Source organism: Alnus glutinosa, chromosome 1 (assembly GCF_958979055.1).
Source record: "Alnus glutinosa chromosome 1, dhAlnGlut1.1, whole genome shotgun sequence".
NCBI lineage: Eukaryota > Viridiplantae > Streptophyta > Magnoliopsida > Fagales > Betulaceae > Alnus > Alnus glutinosa.
The window spans coordinates 10,235,814-10,257,198 of NC_084886.1; the positions used below are offsets into that span (position 1 = coordinate 10,235,814).

Consider the following 21,385-nt stretch of genomic DNA (forward strand, 5'->3'; position numbering starts at 1 on the left):
AGAAAATTACCCCATGCCTTAGAATCTCACCTATGACTTATGTACGTATATATAGTTGTTGAACAAGAAAATTAAATTTTCTAATAGATATGATATCTAAAAGTAAATTAAGAATATAAGTTAGCACATGTACTAATTACTATGTATACGACATGGATGTTATATGGTAAATTAAGAATTAACTGAAGGGAAATGAGGGAAAAAAACTCCTGCAATATTTTTTGTCATTTTAACTTTAAAATTAAGTTTTTAAATTTGATATATTGGAGACTCGAGTAATTTAAGTCTATTTTATATTCAAGATAGACTTTCGTCAGCTTTTCATTAAATATGTTATAAAAATGATTCTGAAAATATAATTATACTCTTCAAATAGATTTTATAAATTTTTTTTTTTTTTTAAAAAAAAAACAAAACAAAAAAAAACAAAAAAACCATAAAACCTGTGGCTTGCGACCTTCCTCAATAACGAGGTGGCAAGGAACCTCCCGACAATGAGGTGGCTCGTCTGATGTTTCTAGTACGAATTATATTTGAAATAATAATGCATTCAAAAACTAAAATTTTAAAGGCAAAACATTAAAAATTATTTTGGTACGTAGCTCCATAAGTTCATAACTATAAACCATTTTTAACAATTTATTTCTTACTTTTTTGCCCCAAATCCCAAATTCCATTTGATTTGCTCAACTGTGTTTGTTAGAATATTATTTTAAATTATTAAGTTTATCATTTTCTACGAACACAAGTTTTTGGATATATGTCAGATTTAACATTAGAGTAAAGATTTTGAGTTTGAATCTTGTTTCTACTAAAATAAGCATGTAGATTGATCAAGAATAAGAATGATATACCTTCATTATTGTCAATACTAGTTTCTAATATTTGTCTGATTACTCTCCTGTAGATGCCCAATATTACATAAGAAAAACAGTATTGTTTTGTGTGTTGAAAGACTATTACCCGACCCTAATTTCGCATATTGACAGAAGTGAAGTCTAATGAGCCAACTTCACTTATATATATGGTGAGGGTAAAGGGTTCCTCGTGTGTCCGCAAAAATTGGTTCATCTCATTAGGAGCCTAAAACTAACAAATGATTATGCTAGTCCACTCAAAATGAATAAATCCAAAAATCTCTCACTCGGACAACATAATTTGACCACAAAAACAAATAGGCATTCCAAAACACAGTGTGATCCAAATGTATTTGCAAGTAACAAATTAAGAATACACCGTTATGATACATGACAAAACAAATACTTACGTCTTACAATCACGTGATCCTGAAAAATAGAATGCAAGTGTAGGACATAAATAATACAAATAGTGATTACAATATATTCACATGAAGCCTACCCAAACTAATACACAATGTCTCATTGAGACTCGTACAAAATGTCTTGTATCACAACACCAATGCATAGTGAACACAAATGTGCGCAAAACAATATATGGTCATACAGAAATCTTCATGATTTACACAAAGGCACGTAGCTCCCACTAACTCAATAGAACATAAAACAACAAAAGACTAACAATCCTATATGAGTTGCATGCTATTGAAACACAAAAGGAACCAAACCCTTGGTTGGTGGGTTCGCCAACATATGTTCCGTGAGAGTATCCATATTTTTATGTCAATATGCACTTGGATCGCAAGGAGCTCCTAGTGATTCAAGAGAAAGAAACTACTGTAGAATTAACACAAAATATTTCCAGCGACATTACAATGGCATCTAGAATACCCAGCTTTGAGATTAAATTATGTAGTCAACACGTAGCCTCACAATAAGCTACACATTCTATCTCCATAGTTGAGGAAGCTATAAGTGTTTGTACGACACTTTTCCATGAAATAGCTCCTCATGCCATCATGAATGAACAACATGGACAATCAAAATAATTGGCATCACAATATCCAACTACATCAAGAAGGTTAGATTACCGATACGTTAGCACAAAGTCCTTGACACCCTGCAAGTACCTTAGTAGTTTCTTAATTTGCAACTTTCTAGAGCATCAAGTATTTTTCAAGTACACCAACAATATGAATATTTATGACGTTGTGTACATACTTGAGTAGTGCACATCAAGCTACACACAATTAACGCCAATGAGATTGCTTGGGGCTATTGAGACTCAGAAGCTATCACCTTTCATAATATGTCCTTTCTAGGAGAGACATGCGAGGATTAGTACTAAAGATTGAGGATGCCACATTAATGATTTTATGATGCATGTGAAAATAGAAACATGCACTCATAAATGTCCTTATTCACCAAATGGTAAGATTTTCATCTTACACACATGCTAGAGTCTGAAATACACAATTAATGCACTATTACGCACTATTTTGATCTTAAATTTTATGCTAGAGTCTGTAATACACAATGGGCTCCTACGCATAATAAAGCAAAATAATTAAATACAAAAACTTAAAATGACCCGCTATCGATAGGATTAGACTAGCTAGCTAAGCCAACTATTGCAAAGTATATGTGTAACCTTTTTCTTCATCATCTTAAGCATCCTACCGAATAATGATTCACCGATAGGGTAAACTAATTATCCATATGGATCTTAGTAGAAGTGTTATGGTTCACAAAATAATTACCCCAATTTTTTTTTAAAAAATAATATCCAATAAAAACCCGATAATTTATCATGATTGGAGCATTCACAATAGCTTCTCAATCATTTTCCCTAAATGTAAGGAACAAAATTACTTTTTGCTTCCCTATTAAAAAAGTATTATTCGATGGACGGGTATATTATGACGTCCCACATCGCCTGGATATGGGAATGAGAATGTGCTTATATGTATAAACGCACCCTTATTGAAACAACGCATTTTAAAGCCGTAATAGCCATGAACCTATCAGAACTCTGCAGTTGAGCATGCTTCTGCTATAATAGTACCATGATGGGTGACCTATGGGAAGGGATCTAGTTTGGGGGAGGTGGAGAGTCAAAAGCGGACAATATTGTATCATTAAGGGTGGATTGTTATATACATAACCACTCAAAATCATCCATTTTTGGCCTACAACAACATTATCTCAATTTAACCAAAAGTTCATTTATCTCAAAATGGATATCATAATAAATTTACTTAGCTCAACTTCAACAGGAAGGTAAAAGAAAACAACAAATATTACTTCCAATCATAATTAAAGTGAACATTAGAGATAGTCATAAAATGTACATCTCATATAAAACCTATGTTGAGGTAAATATGGAAAAGGAATTCATTTATTTGTCTCAATTAATCCATAATTATTTTGAAATAATACATTAATTAAGATGATTGCCAAGTGCACCTTTACAATAATAAAGATACAACATAATTGAATCATTACTTGATAACCATTCACTACTAAAAAACCGCATTTTATGGACAGTTTTTTTATAGATGGTTTTTAAAACCGTCTATAAAAAAAACTATTGTGGACGTTTTTTTATTAAACTGTCTGAAAAAAAAAAATTACGGACGGTTTACAAAAACTGTCCTTAAAACTCAGATGGTTTTAATATAACCGTCTGTAATTATATAATTACCAACGGTTATATTAAAACCGTCTGGAATTAGAAAATTCTGAACGGTTATATTAAAACCATCTATAAATAGAAAGACGGTTTCATAAAAACCGTCTAGACCTATTCTAAAAGTAGAAAGAAAAATCCCTAGCTAGCCTCATACTCGATTTCAATCAAAAAGTAACTTTTGATGTGACATCAAAAGTTACTTTTTAATAAAAAAAATTACTTTTTCATAAAAAAGAGGTGGGTTAGGGACGATTTCCATTCCCTATGAATCACACCTCATAAATCATTACCCTTATCTCATGGAAGATTTGCAGTAAAACAAAAAATAGAAAAAAAAACAAAAAAACAAAAAACAAAAAAACAAGAACAAAAACAAAAATTGTAAATTGAAAAGAATAGTAGGGAATGGCACCGGTCAAAAGAGGCGGTATTCCTTCTTCAATGTACGTCAAAAATAACAACTCTTGTTGTCGACTTCACATGCTATGCTGACTACCCGCCCTTCCTTTTTCTTTTATGTAACTTGAACCAGCCTTCCTTCGTTTATATATATAAAAGTTCCAACAATCTTCCTATTAAGTATGAACTCAAAGAGCCCCCTTTCCCGTCTCACACGCTATGCTGACTACACCGCCCTTCCATTTTCTTTTAAGTAACCAGCCTTCCTTCGTTTATATATATAAAAGTTCCAACAATCTTCCTATTAAGTATGAACTCAAAGAGCCCCCTTTCCCGTCTCACACGCTATGCTGACTACACCGCCCTTCATTTTTCTTTTAAGTAACTTGAACCAGCCTTCCTTCGTTTATATATATAAAAGTTCCAACAATCTTCCTATTAAGTATGAACTCAAAGAGCCCCCTTTCCCGTCTCACACGCTATGCTGATTACACCGCCCTTCCTTTTTCTTTTAACTTCAACCAGCCTTCCTTCGTTTATATATATAAAAGTTCCAACAACCTTCCTATTAAGATTTAACTCAAAGAGCCCCCTTTCCCGTCCAGTCACTTCCCCAATTTCAAGTTTACAACAACCACCTTTTTATCCATGGCTGCTCAAACCCTTCTATCACCTTCTGAACATCGTTGGAATTACGATGTCTTCTTGAGTTTTAGAGGTGTAGACACTCGCAAAACCTTCATCGATCACCTCTACACCACCTTGGTGCATGCCGGAATTCACACCTTCCGAGATGATAACGAGCTTCGTAGAGGGAACCACATCTCTAACGAACTGCTCAAAGCTATTCAAGGTTCAAGGGTTTCTATTGTGGTTTTCTCTAAAGGCTATGCTTCTTCCAGTTGGTGCCTTGATGAGCTTGTGGAGATCTTGCACTGTAAGAATACCATAGGCCAAACTTTTCTTCCCATATTTTATGATGTGAACCCCTCGGACGTGCGAAGACAAACCGGATCTTTTGCCAAAGCATTTTCTAGGCACGAAGAGCAGTTTCAGGAGGAGATGGAGAGGGTGCAGAAGTGGAAAGCAGCTCTTACTGAAGCTGCAAACTATTCCGGTTGGGATATCCAAAACGTTGCAAACGGGTATTATATCTTATGATCTCTTATGCTTTTTGATGCATTAACAAATTATTATTATTTTGTCTTTTGTTTTACTTTTTAATGTTAGTCAAAAATTGATAAAATAAAATAATATTGAGGTTGAGGTTGAGGTTGAGGTAAAAATAGATTGACAAAATTTAAAAAACAAAATCTCAAAGTTATTTTAGCTAGAATCCAATGGAAATCTAGACTTTCATTAATCTAAATAATTTCAAACTAATTTGGGATGTTTCAATCATCTCGAAATACATTTTTTATTTGGACAAAACCAAATTAATGATGAGTAACTGAAACTGTGATGAGTCCTGTTTCATCATATCTGTTTAACTTTATGACTCCTAATCCACATTTATCTTTGTTATAGAAAAAGTAATTTTATAGTGTTAGGCAACATCGGATCTCAGATCAAGATGCATAGAATTCTGGGGTATTAGACTATCAAATCTTTTGTTTTGAAATTGAACTCAATTTTGTCATATCAGCATTAACAACTCAACGTTTACATGATGTTTGGTTGGGATTGGGGTTAATCCTAAAAAAGATGGATAGAGTTTTTCTCCAACTTCCTTCAATTCAGTCTATAAAAATGTCATTGTCTTTTTCCACGTGAGAAGGATATGCTTTTTAAAAAGCAAATACAGAGTTTGAATAAATTTTATTAAAAAAACATTTGTCTTTTCTAACTTTATCCTTACTATTTAAAAAGCACGAACTTCTTACGTGCAAAATGAACACATGATATTTTTATGGACCGGGTTGGAAGTAGTTTTTCCAACCTAGTTCTAAAGAAATCTTTGTCCGTATGATTTTCCATTGTGGTTCAATTCAATTTATTATTAATTATCAAAAAAATAAACACAGGTAAAGACATTGTTAATATAAAAAATGTTGTTTTTAATTTATTTATTTTTAGTTGCGGCTCTCAAAAAATTGAAAGCAAGTGATACCAAAATAAAGACATTTTCCATTTATATCTCTGTTTTTCAAATTTCTAAAACCAGAAAACTGTTTCATGAGAATTACATAAATCATACTCCTAACTCTATCCATTGTATTCCCCATTTAATTCATCATGTTGTTTCCATTCTCTGGCATAACTTGTGTTTTATTCGAACAAGACACCGAAATAGGCTTGTGTTTACAACGAAAATTAGTCTCAAATGACCAAAATGATAATATCCATTTAAATCCTATGTCTCATATAATTTTCTTCATTTTCTTTTCTTGTGCTTATGTTGATTTTTTGTTTCCTATTAAACTATAATTATCAGGTACGAATCAAGGTTCATCAAGAAAATTGTTGAAGAAGTTTTGCATAAAGTGAACAATGCTTGCTTGGATATTGCCAAACATCCAATAAGTATAGATTATCGTGCTGAAAAGATTAAAGCTTTATTAAATCTTCGAACAAGTGATGTTCGCATTGTAGGCATCTATGGCATGGGTGGAATCGGTAAAACAACCTTAGCCAAAGCTGTTTATAACCAAATATATAATGAGTTTGAAGGAAGCAGTTGTCTTTTAAATATTAAAGAAAGTTCCGAACAACTCCATGGTTTAGTTCATTTGCAAGAACAACTTCTTTCTGATGTCTTAAAAACCAAGAACTTGAAGATTGCCAATGTTGATAGAGGAATCAATTTGATTAAGGAAAGATTTCGTTGTACAAGAGTTCTTGTTATCCTTGATGATGTGGATCACTTGAAACAACTCAATTCATTAGCTGGAAGCTCTGAATGGTTTGGTCCAGGAAGTAGAATCATTTTAACAACTCGAGATGAACATTTGTTAACCGAACTTGAAGTGCATGAAAAATATAAGGTTGAGGAATTGAATCATGAGGAATCTCTTCAACTTTTTAGTTGGCATGCCTTTAGGATAGCTCATCCAATAGAAGATTACCGAGAGCTTTCAATTAGTATAGTTAATTATGTGGGAGGGCTTCCATTAGCTCTTGAAATTTTGGGTTCCTCTCTATCAGGAAGAAGCACTATTGAGTGGAAAACTACATTGGAAAAATTACAAAAACATCCTCACCATGAGATTCAGAAAATACTTAGAATGAGCTTTGATTCACTAGATGATGATACTGTGAAGGACACATTCCTTGATATTGCGTGTTTCTTTCTTGGCATGGACAAAGATTATGCCATCAAAATATTTGATGGTTGTGGTTTCTTTCCGGATATTGGTATTAATATTCTCATTGAGAGGTCTCTCGTGACAATCAATGACAAAAATGAGTTGAGGATGCATGATTTGATTCGCGATATGGGAAGGGAGGTTGTTCGAGAAATGTCACCCAAGAATCCTGGAAAACGCAGTAGATTGTGGTTTCGTGAGAATGTCTTAGATGTGCTTAACAAACATCTGGTAAGAGGTAGATGCATTAATATTATATAAATACATGTACATGTACATACACATAGACATAATATGCATATGTTTTGAAAGTATTTCTATATGAGAGTTTTGTCTTTTCGCCAAACTTGAATATTCTATCAATATGACCCATAACTGTAATTCATTAAAAAAAAAAAAAAAACCCATAAATGTAAGATCTTAAATCCTACGTACAATTCTCTAATCAATCAAACAACTAGTACTTGACTATAGTAAAAAAAAAAATTAAAAAAAAAAAAAAAATTGAAGTATGCAATTCTGGCCATGTATAAATCACATTAGTTTTTTTTATTTATTTGATTATGGTGAAAATATATACGTCACCTCCAATTTGAAGGTGTTCTAGCTTCACAAAAAATGTGAATATGCATTGCTAACCCATCTATGTTTTCAGGGATCAAAAGCAATAGAGGGTCTCAACCTAAGTCTACCTGCACTTGAAGTTGAAGATGTATAATTGAAAACTGAAGCATTTGCAAAGATGAAAAATTTAAGATTGCTCCAAATCGATGGTGCATATCTCATAGGATGCTATGAACATCTTTCCAAAGAGTTAAGATGGCTTCACTGGCATAAGTGCCCTCTGAAATTTCTACCACCAAATTTCCACCTAGAGAACCTTGTTATTCTCGACATGCAGCATAGTAATGTCAAACAAGTTTGGAAAGAGAACAAGGTATAACAAATCTTACTTTGCCTACTATTTTCTTATTAAATATGAATGAATAAATTACATGAAATTCTCTTTTCTTTTCTTTTTGTTCTTTTTTTCATTTGATTTCGTTTTGACAGGTACTCAACAAGTTAAAAGTTCTTAATCTCAAAGGTTCTAAATGTCTCACCCAATCGCCAAACTTCTTACTAGTCCCACATTTGGAGGTGCTGATACTTGAAGGTTGCACGAGTTTGGTTGAGGTACATGAGTCCATTGGACATTTGCAGGGCCGGCTCTTTCCTTAGGCGACTTAGGCGGTCGCCTAAGGCCCCAGGGAAAAGAAGGCCCCCAATTAGCCATTCGTGATAATATATAATAAAAAAAAAAAAAAAAAAAAAAAAAAAACCTTTTTGGAGACTCTAGATCTGATAGAAAAATTAAAGGTGAGCCCAAAAAACAATAACACATGATTTTGGGAAAGAAAAAGAAATAAAGTGATTTATCTTTTCCATGGACTCTAAAACTCCCATGGAAAAACCAACCGTTAGATTCCAAGAAACACAATGATTTTGTCAAAATATATATATATATATATATATATATATATATATATATATATATATATATATATATATATTTCTTCCTTTGGGGACTCTGTAACTCTCGCATAAAAAAAATCAACCCTATAAGCAAAGAACACAAATCTGATTTTTTTTAAAAAAAATTACAGAACAGCGTCTTTCCAACAAATTACTAAAATTACTACCTATAATGCACCGCATTTTTGACATTTTCCTCTAGCAGCCAGAAAGTAGGAGATGCAGGAACCCATCTACAATCTGCTGCTCGGTACTCGTCCGCTTGACCACCAGCACCAGCCAGCTCTAGCTTCTAGCTTCTCTCTGCCTCTCTGAGCTCTCTCTTGCCGTTCTCCGCTTGACACACAACACCAAAGAGGTATTTGACACCCATTCGACTCTGCTATTTTTATTTGGATTTGTCGCTTGCCCTTCTAGGCATTTCTTTTTCTGAATCTTTCTATAGTCATTTTAAAGTTCAAACCATACTTGTGTTGTCAGAGATAATGATAAAAAGATGTGGCTGTGGACTTTTCTACGGTCATTTCAAGCTCTTCTTTCTTTGTTTTTTTTTTTTTTTTTTTTTTTTTTTGTCATTGCAACGTGAATTCATGAACTTTTGTTTTTTTTTTTTTTTCCCTAAACAATAAGGAAAAGGAGGAAGTGACTTGAGTCTTCAGACTTAACTTTATGTTTTTTTTTTTTTTAATAAAATAGTATTATATATTTTTTCAACAAAAACGTAAATTAATAAATTAATATTAAGTATATTAAACTTTGAAACATTCTAGCTTGTCCATTAATTAGTCATTGATGATCAAATTTTAAAGAAAAATTGTCTTTATTTATACCAGTTTAGAGTGTTAAATGATTTTATTTAAAGTGAAGTGACTTTGAAAAATTAGGTTCAATTATTCTTTTATGTAATTTTTTTAATTATATATGTGTGTTAAAAAGATGCAAAGGATATGAAAAATTTTAAAAATACAAAAATATTGAGAAAAATGAAATAAAATTATAATATATAAATTAAAAATTATTTAATATTTAAATATAAAAAAGGCCCCATTTAAAATTATCGCCTTAGGCCTCACAAAATATTGAGCCGGCCCTGGACATTTGGAAAAACTTGTTTTATTAAATTTACAAGGATGTGAGAACTTGAAGAATCTTCCAGAAAGCATTTCTAACTTAGAATCTTTAGAGACTCTTAACTTGCCTGATTGCATAAAAATTGTCAATTTACCAAAACAATTGGGGAATATGGTTGCTTTAACAAAGCTGAATTTACAAGGATGCAAAAACTTGAAAAATCTTCCGGAAAGCATTTCTAGCTTAGAATCTTTAGAGACTCTTAACTTGTCATTCTGCATAAAAATTGACAAGTTACCAAAACAATTGGGGAATATGTTTGGTTTAACAACGTTGAGACTTAAAGGTTGCACGAGTTTGGTTGAGGTACATGAGTCCATTGGACATTTGGAAAAACTTCTTGTATTAGATTTACAAGGATGCGAGAACTTGAAGAATCTTCCGGAAAGTATTTCAAACTTGTATTCTTTAATGATTCTTGACTTGTCTGGCTGCAAAAAAATTGACAAGTTACCAAAACAATTGGAGAATATGGTTGCTTTAATATATCTGGTTGCTGATGGGACGCAATTGAACAACTGCTATTGAGAAACTCGAAAATGTATCATTATCTTGATGTAAAGGGCAATCCTCAGAATCTTGGATGTCACATTTTTTGTCAGGGTTATCACGAAAATGCCCGAAACCCATAAATTTGCTACCAACTTCTGTTTTTGGATTGTGTCGTTTGAGAAAGTTGAATCTCAGTGATTACAATTTGTTTGAAGATGAGATTCTTATGGATCTTCGGAGTTTATCTTCATTGAAAATATTAAACTTATCACGAAACAATTTTCGTAGCCTGCCTCATTGGATCGGTAGCCTCCCTAAATTAGAAAGACTTTGGTTGGAGGAGTGTACAAGTCTCCAATCAATTCCAGAACTTCCTGCAAGTTTAGAGGAGTTGTATGCACGTGGCTGCTCATCATTGCAGAGACTCCCAAATGTGCCGAACCAGGAAAGATTATGGACAAATTTTTTCATGGAGAGATGTGACGGTCTAGCATATGATTTCAGGAAGAGTCTTCTCCAGGTTCTCTCTCTCTCTGTCTCTCTCTGTCATTCTCTCATTTTATGATGTTAACTTTTTTTATGATGCATGTGAACTTTTTTTTTTTTTTTCTTTCGAAACAGTACTTGTTCGAGTGTGGTGACCGGTATCGTTACATTGTGCTCCGTGGTGATGAGGTTCCAAATTGGTTCGGCCATAAGAGAAATGGATCTAAATCGATATCCTTTCAACTACCTTCACTTCCAAAGGATCAAATCAAGGGGTTATTTATTTGTGCTGTTTGTGGACAAAGTGCAGATAATTTCGAGGAGAACGTGGTGTCCGTGGGGAGCCCTATTGAGATTAACAACCGCCGTTTGAAGCCAGACACACATCCCTATTTCTTGATTCCTGTAACGCTTAAGAGAGAGCGTTACTGCTGCATAATGTATATACCCAATCCATTTACTGAAGATGAGATAGCAAGTGGAATGGAAATGACGATATCCTTGGTTGGGACACTCATTGAAGTGAAGGAGTTTGGAATTCATCTAGCCGTTGATGAGCCAAATGCAATAATGGATTCCGAATATTCAATGGATATGGCGTCCGCCAATTAAGAGAGGTCGTGATGATCATGACAATGAGGCCAGATCAAGCAATGATTGGTATAGTGACGAAAACTGCCATAAAAGATCAAGGATCGTTGACTCTGAAGCGTAAGAATGAAAGGACTTGTTAATATGTTTATATATTCTAAATAAATTGAATTTTGTTTGTATGTATAACATTACCCTTCCTACATCTTGTATATGACCAGTATCATGAACATTCCAAAAAGTTAACACCTAATGTATGCTTCATTAGATTTGTTTTATAGAAAACTTCACTTAACCACCCTTAATCTTTTATAACTTTTATAATCATATTCTTAAATTTTAAAAAGTGACAATTTAGTGTATCAATATCCTAACTTCGGGTTGTTTTACAAGCCGGCTTTAGGCTTCACCCCTCAGAAAACAGATCTGTCACTCCTCCTCTTCATTCCCCTTCTACTCTTCACTCTCTTCCTTCCCCTTCTACTCTTCACTCCTACCCTCCCCATTCAATTCTGGATTTTTCTTTTGATTGTAAGTGTTCTCCAACTAAATTAGCAATTTCAGTCTCTCTGCTATGCATCTTTCATTTTACCTCCGTGTTGTGCCGTTCATCTCTTCCTTGGCTGTTGCTGTTTGCAAGTTGTGTTTTTCTTTGAATAAAAGTTTTATTCTCTTTAGATCTGTCATCATGGGCAATCTATAGGATAAAGATTAGTCAAGTGTGAGGGGTTATCTCTCACGGTTTGGATAGTTCAGTGTGAGGGGTTATCTCTCACGACCGATTTAAATAATTTTTTTGGATATTTGAGTTCTTTTGTCTTAGATCTAGTCTGCTCGGAACAGATTTGCTTTTTAACTACTTTTGTACATAGATTAGCTGAAGATGAAAGTCATAGATGGCAATTTATTCTAAAAAATTTGTTTATATCTATGACTATGTAACCTCATAGCATATGCCTATGATTTTGCAGAGCTTTATGCTTTGTGATGTAAGAGCTTTATACTCATGACCTTAAATAAACGAAATACTCATATCTTTCGTTAAAATGTGTGTGTGTGTGTGTGTGTCAATCTTTCAATTTTTTCAATTTTACTCATCCATTAAGATTTTCCGTTAAATTCTGTCAAAATTTTCAAAATATCCTTTTATATATATAATTTTTTTTTTAGATTCAGGTATGAGTATTTTTGTAAATTCCGTTAAATCCTTACCAATCCCTAAATCTTTGCAATTTCTTTTCCTAAAAAACAGAAGGGGTATTTTAAGAATTTTGACACAATTCCGTCAAGATTTAACGGAAAACTCTAACGAAATTATGAAATTGAAAAAGAGAAAAAGAAAATTATGCACAAATGTAGGCTAAGAAAATGTTTATAAAAATAGAGAATACGGTTAAAATAGTTGACAAAATGTTCATAAAAATGTTTATTTAAGAAATTAGTTAGGAGAGGTAGCTAGATGGTAAGGAGAGTTGGATATTTAAATATGTCTTATCAATTGAGAATGAAATATTAGAAAATCTTTAATATAAAGCTAAAATAAATATTATCTAATTAATATTTAAATATAATAAAAATGTTACACTTAAATTTTTTACATCAAGCCTCGAAATTCATCAAGCTAACCCTGGATACCAGTAGTACTTGTACTCCAACAAGTCTGTTACTAGTAGTTTATTCTCCAAAGAGACTGAAAAATAAATTATTAACTTCTAAACAACCCAAGTGTGTGTGTTTGTGTGCAAACAAATATCTTAAATGTGGAATTTAAATAAAACAAAATATTTGTTACGAAGTGGAAACTCTGTGAAGAGAAAAATTACTCCGGGGCAGCCAATCCCAAGAAATCCACTATCCAAAAATAAAGCTAGTTACAAGACACTCGTACTCACATAACCTTATGCAGTAGTCATACTTTTAACTTTGATACAAAGCCCATCGTGAACGCTTCCCAACCAAATCTTTCACCTGAAGGGGTTTTTTATGGATTCTTTTACCTTAGGGCCGACCCTTAAGATAGACTTCACACGAACAGTTAAGCACACACCGGAAATGGCATGAGAGCTAGAGGATCTTCGATTCTCTCTAAACACCCTCTCTAAGCACTATGGAATTCACTGTTGAATTATGTACAAAACACAAGCCTAAGACCCTCTATTTATAGGCTTACAGGAAACCTAAAACTGCTAAGATTCGGGCTCTGACTGGTGAGCGTCCGGATGGAAGTTAGCCTTGTCCGGACGTTTTTCTGCGATATCCTTTCAGAAACAGCGCAATTTTATCTTTATCAGGATCACAACCGGATGGCTTGACCGAGTGTCCGGACTGTCTTATCTAAAATCCTTTATGCGTTCGAACGGAACTCTAGAATATTCTGAAATACTAGATATCGTCTGGACGATGTGGCAGAGACTTCCCAAACAGTGTCGACTTCTGAAATCCAACTCCTTGTTGAATACGGATTGACCTAGCGTCCGGACGGTGTTGCTTTGACATCCGGACATCTTCATCGTTATTGTTGGACACTGAGGGGCATCTGGACGCCTTCAAAGGCCCGTCCGGACAGTTGCATAGGAACCGGCTGTTTTTGTCTTGAATTTTGCAAGGATTCTTCATGGACATCTTCAAGAAGCTTGTGATCAGTTATTGTCTTTGATTTGATCATTGTCTGGATACATGAAGATTCTGAATTGAAAACCGACCATCATGTTAAAATGCAACCATTACATAAAGTGTTTTTGTTTTATCCAGAATGTAGCCAATTAAAAAACTAACAGAGACGATGACATTGAATAGAGTGTCGAGAGGGAGACTACCTCAAATTTATAACAACCCCTTGTAGCCATCCCCTCTCCTTCATTCCCTTTTATCATGTATCCCCCTCCCTCGGTCCCTCTTCCATTTAGGGTTCTTGCACGACCACATTCCTACCTCAAATGGATTACCATTTTTGCATTTTAGCTTATAAAGTTTAAAAATGACACTTAAATCTCACAAACTATCGAACTATGACAATTTAGCCCATTCATTAAAATTCCCATTTGTTTGAAGGGAATGAAAGCTATGTGCATCACATGTGACTTTTCGGCCCCTAAACTTAAAAAAATATATATAAAAATAAAAATAAAATAAAACAAAACAAAATAAAACAAAACAAAAGGCTGAATATAAAAGAAAAAAAAAATTAGGAATGGTTTCAGCCACCCTAGTCTAGCCAAAGGAGGTGGCGAAGCCACCATTTTTTTCCAAATGGGGTGGCCGGCCAACCCCAAATTTTATCTCCTTTTTTTAATTTCTTTTTAATTTTGTATTTAACCCTTTTTTAATCTTTTTTTTTTTAAAAAAAAAAAACTTTATCATCAAGACATTTTTGGGAGTTTAGGGGCTACGTGCAACACACATGATTTATATTTTGTCCAAACAATCGTAAAAACTCAACAAATAGGCTAAAATTGTCACAATTTGATAGTTTGTGGGTTGTTCAAATGTTACTTTACTTTGGAGGCCAAGATGCCAAAGTGGTGATACTTAAGAGGGTAAAGTGTGTTGGTTTTTTATTTACTGGCTTTATTCTGTCAACAAAAACACTTCTATATCAGGGACTCTATATTTCCAAGATTGTCAGAATTTATATTACAAGAATATTTATCAAGAAAAGGAAATGGCTAAACAAGGCAAGATGTGCAGTGTATTTCTCAAATAAGGAAAGAATCTAGTGAAGAAAATATTACAAAGACTTTACAAAATCAGAAAAGTCGGTTTTCCTGCAGCTCGTTCGGACGGCTAGAAGTAGCGTCTAGACGCCAGTCATAGAAAGTCTATGTTCAATACTTGTCCGAACGGCTCAGTGAACGCAAGCCACAGAGAGTTCATGTTCACAACCTATCTGGACGGCCTAGCAGACGTGAACCATAGACAGCTTTTGTTTGCAAAGATGTCCGAACGCAGAAGTGAAGACTACAGACTGAGAAGCTTTTTATGCAACCGTCCTGATACTAAGGCAAGCTGTCCGGACGCCCTTCAGCAAAATATGAAGTTGTTGTTGCCTGTCGGTTGTCCGGACGCCCGATGTCATGTCCGGATGCCGCTGCCTAAAAATCTGTTCCTAACTTGTTTTAAGATTTTCAAAGCCTATTTAAAGGGGCTTTTAAGCAGTGTTATTGTAATAATTCTTTTAGAGAATTTCAGTATGCTAAGAGAATATTATTTATGCATAAATTGTTATATGTGTCTCTTTTAGAATTTTTGTGTTGTAATCGTTCAACCGTTGAAATCTAACTAGAGAGGAGCTCTAGTTAAGGAAGTCAATTGAAGAACTCTCGAGACGGGTTTGGGAGATAAGCAGACAAGTAAGTGCTTATTAGAATTCAAGAAAGTGACTACTGCAAAGGGTTCTGAGTACAAACTTCTTATAACTAGTTATTTCTTCTGTTAGTTGATTTTCTAGGTTTTGCTGCCATGGAGTAGTTTTTCTCTGTGGTTCAAAGAGTTCCCACTTCGTAACCAAATATCTGTGTTTTGTCTCTTTACTGCTTTTTATATTTGGTTATCTATTTGGATACGGTTATCTAGGAGTCTAGATTTATTTTCAAAGTGTATTTTTTTTTTCCTAAAAATCTTAATTTTTCTTTTTCTTTTTAAGTAACAAGAGTCATCCTTCACACTGAAAAATAAGCATGTATTTTCAAAAGAGACCTGCTACTTTTTCAACTCTTATCAAACTCTTAACCAACATTTTTTTTTTAAACTAACCATTAGATATATTTTTCTAGATGTGGATCTTATATATTCAATGGTTCATTTTTAAAAAAGTTGTTAGAGTTAGACAAGAATTGAAAATGAATTTGAAAAATAACGTTTATCTTTTCAAAATATTCTTATATGGAGGTTAGAAATTTTCAAAAATGTGTTTTGAAAAGTGTATTAGTTGTGGGAGCCACATTTAACAATTGTTCCATAATTACTATGTAAAAGGTAGATAAAAGTACACATACTCTCTCAAACTATCGCATCATTGTTAATGTATTCTCAAACTATCAAATTATCAATTGTGTTAATGTACTCCCTAAACTACTAAAAAATGTCAATATTCCCTCAATGACAAAATAACCTTATAAAATTATTAAAATTATATGAAAAAATTAAAAATGAAAATAAAATAAAAAAATTGGTTTTTTCAGTTATTTTTACATTTTTGATTTTTTTTTTTCTAAAATTTTCTAAAATTTTGATTTTCCTTTCAAAAAAAAAAAAATCATTTTTTCATTTTATTTTTTATTTTCGTTTTTTTATTTTTTCAAGTTTTAGTTTTTTATTTTTTCGAACTTAAAGGACATTTTTATCTTATTGAAAAAAAAAAAATTAGGGCCATTTTTGTCTTTTTGTTGGTTTTGGGGGTATTGACATTTTTTGGTAGTTTAGGGATGACATTGACACAATTGAATGACAGTTTGAGAGGAATATGTGTACCTTTCCTAAAAAGTATTTTTCAAAATTTGAAAAGAAATTTTTTTTTTTTTAAGGTCATAAATATTCTAACTCATGACCTTAGCAAAGTTAAAAGAAATGAGACTTGCTATTCTTTCAAATCCTATCGAACTTTCATTCAACTTTTTTCAAATCAATCTTTGAACCTGTTTCCTTACATGTTGGTCTTACATATTTAATGGACAATTTAAAAATATATATATATATATATATATATATATATATATATATATATATATATATATATATATATATATATATATATATATATATTGAAATTGGACAAGAAATAGAAAAATAGCATTTTTTTAAAAAAAAAAAAATAAAAAAATATATGAATCCATTCCATCAAAGAGTCCACTACAAAGATTAAAAATCCCTAATGAGTTTTTATTTATTTTCTTTAAATTAGATTATAAAAAATTCGTTCAACTCAATCTATTAAAGTGACATTTATTTTTAGAGTAGTTGATTATCACCTATATTTTAGAATTTAAATGTGAGAATCACTTACTTTATTAAAAGTGCATGTAAAAAATAAAATACTCTAAAAATAAATATTGGCTTTTATCTTTAGAGTATGCAATTCTTATCTATATTTAAAAATTTAATGCGAATCACATGCTTTATTAAAAGTGCATGTAAAAATGAAATACTTTAAAAATAAATGTTACCATCTATCTTTAAAACATATGATTCTTATTATCTATATTTTAAAATTCAAATGTGAGAATCACATGATTTATTAAAAGTGTAGGTAAAAATAGAATACTCAAAAAATATATGTTGAAATCTATTTTTAGAGCACGTAATTCTTATCTATGATTTAAAATTTAAATATGAGAATTACTTGCTTTATTAAAAGTGCACGTGGAAAACAAATACTCTAAAAATAAATGTTAAATTTAATAGACGGAATTATTAAGAAAAAATTGTCCAACAATTGAAACCGTGTGTAAGAAAAGTCAACAGGTCCTCCATCGTACAGGTTTTACCACCGTCTCATTTGTCTGTGACACACACTATTCAAGTCAATTAATTAATCGCGTCCACAAACAACCACCCATTCAAGTCCCAAGCCCAACCCGAGGAATCCGGGACCTGAAGATGGACGGAGCTCCGACGACGAGCGGGAGCGGAGGAGGAGGGGGAGGCGGCCCGGCGCCGTTTCTGATAAAGACGTGCGACATGGTGGACGACTCGACGACGGACGAGATCGTGTCGTGGAGCCAGAACAAGACGAGCTTCGTGGTGTGGAACCCGCCCGAGTTTGCCCGGGTCCTCCTCCCCGTCTTTTTCAAGCACAACAACTTCTCCAGCTTCATCCGCCAGCTCAACACCTATGTCTGTTCTCTCTCTCTGTTCGCTTTCTTATTATTTGTTTTGATTCCGCTTCTGATTCGAATTGTTTTCAGCTTCTAATTGTTGAATTTATTTGAAGGGGGGGAAGCGTGTTGTAGGTAAATTTTAAGCGATTTTGAATGGGTTGAATCCATTGGTGCTAAACTAGATTTATAAATTGTATTTTTTTTTGTTAGTTTTCCCAGATTGAAATTGGGTTCGTTTTCTGTATGTCTTGGCGGTTTCTGAAATGGGGTTCATTTTCTTTTGGGGTCTTATTCCTTAGCTTATGAGAAGGTTATGGCATATATAAAGTAGCATCCTTTTCAAGTATTCTGATTGCTTATGTTTTTAACTTAAATTTTTTTTTGGAGTTGTTTTTCGTTGAGAGATCTGCATGGTAGTTAGTTTGCTGGGCGTGTTAAAATATCAATTAAATGATTAAGTTTACTATTTTCTATTAGCTTAAACGTTTAGGATAACTGGGATTTAACGAGGCAGGTTGGAGATTCTTTTTCTTTTTCTTTTTTAAGGCAAGTGTTATACTATAGTAAGGATGGCAGGATGTTTGATGCGGATAGGAACTGTTGGGATTTGTTTTCTCGGATTGGTTTGCTGGTGCTGAAGATGAGGCCCTTTTTATTGAGTTGCATTTGATGTCTGGAAGTGCTCTTCATTGGTGTCCAGGATTTTGTAAGGGTTTACATGTTGGTGATCTTCTAGGGAGGGCAAAAGTTAGAATGTCTGTGGGGAGGATACTCAGGTATGGTAGCATACAAGTCGTCAGACCTCTAAAGTGAACAATCGAGCTTTTGTTGGAAGGAAATTTGGCATAATATTCAAATTGTAAGGCTCCAATTGGAGATGAGGAGATCAAAGTTGGAGGCAGAATTGAGGTTGGGTATTGGAAATGGGCCTCCTGATTCTAGTTCTGTACTTTGGTGGTACTGCAAGAATAGATTTTTTTTTTTTTTTTTTTCTTCTTCTTCTGTTCTATAAAACTATCATATATTTAGGTTAATTTTAAGGCTTGAATGTAACTCTCACCCAATCGATTTTTCTTCTTTGTTAAATGCTTTTTCTCAACCACTGGATTTTTCTATTTTGAGTTTTTCTGTTTCCTTTGCTGAGACCGAAAATTTCCAAAAATCTCACCGAGTCACCAAACTTTCTTACAAGTCCCAAATTTGGAGATACTGATGCTTGAAAGTTGCACAAATTTAGTTAAGCTTCATGAGTCCATTGGAAATCTAAAAAGAATTATTTTGCTGAATCTAGAAGGATGCCAAAACTTAAAGGATCTTTTCCAAGAAGTACTTGTAACTTAAAATCTCTTCAAACTCTTGACTTGTGTGGGGACAAGCCTCAAAATCTTGGTTATCACGTTTCTCATCATGGATATCGCCAAAAAGCTCCAATCCCACACGTTTGCTCCCAGCTTCCCTTTCAGGACTATGGTCTTTGAGAAAACTAGTTTTGAGCGAGTGCAATCTATCTAAAGATGGGATTCCAATTGATCTTGGGTGTTTATCTTCACTTGAGGAATTGGATTTAGCAAGAAACAATTATCGTAATCTACTCATTGCATCAGCCACCTTCCTAAATTAACAACATTGTGGTTGACTAAGTGCACGAGTCTTCAATCAATTTCAGAACTCCCCACAAGTTTAACGAGCTTGCATGCAACTGACTGCACATCAATATAAACACTCTCAATTCTGTTGAATCTAAAAAGGCCACCTACATTTTTTCCTTACAAACTGTCAGAAATTGGTTGAGATTTAGGGCTTGGAGAGTTCGGAATTTGGACCATTAATTCACATGGAACAGAGCAATCTAGCATGTGATTTTAGGAGTGTTCTTCAGGTTTCTCTCTCTCTCTCTCTCTCTAGTTTTATGATGTGGACCTTTATTTTTTTTTTTGGTTTGAAATATGTAGTGCCTGTCCAAGCGTGACGAGGTTCGTGCCGTTTTCCTCCCTGGTAGTGAAGTTCCAAATTGGTTCAGCCATTAGGGAATTGGGTGTTCTATTTCCTTCGACGTACCCCCACTTTCAGAGGGTGAAATCCAGGGGTTGCTCGTTTGCGCTGTTTATGCAGCCAAGAATCCGATGCGACAACTTCAGTTCCTTCCATGAAAATCACTAATAAAACTAGAGGCCACGAAGATATTTTTTGGCCAACGTTCTCTGCCATCCCCATAACATGTGAAGATCATTCCTGTGTCTGCCATATACCACTCAAAAGACATCAATTTGAGATGGAAAGTGGAGAGGAAGTGGAGGTCTACATCATATCTCAGTAAGGCATTGAAGTGAAGAAGTGTGGAATTCATGTACTATTTGATGATTCAAATGTAGGAGATGGATATGGAAGTATGGATATGGAGTCGTCTGCTAAGAGAGGTCGAGACGACAATGAGGCAGGACCAAGCAATGATTGTTCTAATGATCAACAAAAGTGCCATAAAAGGTCAAGGATAGAGTCTCAAGCACAAGAATGAAATATATTTGATAACAAAGGAACAACTAATAGTAATTTAAATGAGTAAACAACTCATTTTTACAAAAAGGGCATCTTTAATTTTTGTCATATGAACAATATTCCAACATGGCAACATGTTACTACAAAACAAAAATATGCATTAAATATTGGGCAAGAAAATTTTTGAAAAAGCTTTTTTTTTTTCCCAATGTGAATCTAAAAAAGAAAAGAAAAGAAAAAGTACAAAAAAAGAAAAAGAAAAAAGAAGGGAGTACCGACAAATTCTTCATTCTTGATATTGCTTCATTTTCATTTCATTGTATATGGAGATCAAACTTGCTTTTATGCGATAGTGTGTATACGCTTTAAAACTGCTACAGGTGAGTGGGGCAATTATTTGTTTAGCCATTTTATTTGAACCTCTTTAAAACTCTTCTTCTTTTAATTTAGGGTTAACTTTACATAAGGGTACCGAATTATTTGATGTTTTGTTGGAAGGGTACCGAACTATCATTTCTCTCGAACCAGGGTATTAAACTATCAAAAACCCTCAAATAAGGGTATTCCGTCAACTTTGGGTGTTAAATCATGCCAAAATTTTAAAAA

At 33.5% G+C, this 21,385-nt stretch overlaps 2 protein-coding genes across 2 annotated transcripts; both read left to right on the plus strand.

The window, feature by feature from the left end:
* The first annotated feature begins 4,349 nt into the window (after positions 1–4,349).
* LOC133871725 (disease resistance protein RPV1-like) lies at positions 4,350–11,766 on the plus strand. The gene is made up of 6 exons (XM_062309141.1): positions 4,350–5,093; positions 6,383–7,484; positions 7,909–8,190; positions 8,307–8,429; positions 10,680–10,911; positions 11,013–11,766. Exons 1-3 carry the CDS (start codon positions 4,597–4,599, stop codon positions 7,969–7,971), a joined length of 1,662 nt encoding a protein of 553 aa, XP_062165125.1. The 5' UTR covers positions 4,350–4,596; the 3' UTR covers positions 7,972–8,190; positions 8,307–8,429; positions 10,680–10,911; positions 11,013–11,766.
* A 6,161-nt stretch (positions 11,767–17,927) lies between these two features.
* Positions 17,928–20,895, plus strand: LOC133871735 (heat stress transcription factor A-5-like). Its single transcript, XM_062309150.1, has 2 exons — positions 17,928–18,299; positions 20,236–20,895. Exons 1-2 carry the CDS (start codon positions 18,063–18,065, stop codon positions 20,308–20,310), a joined length of 312 nt encoding a protein of 103 aa, XP_062165134.1. The 5' UTR covers positions 17,928–18,062; the 3' UTR covers positions 20,311–20,895.
* The last annotated feature ends 490 nt before the right edge of the window (positions 20,896–21,385 follow it).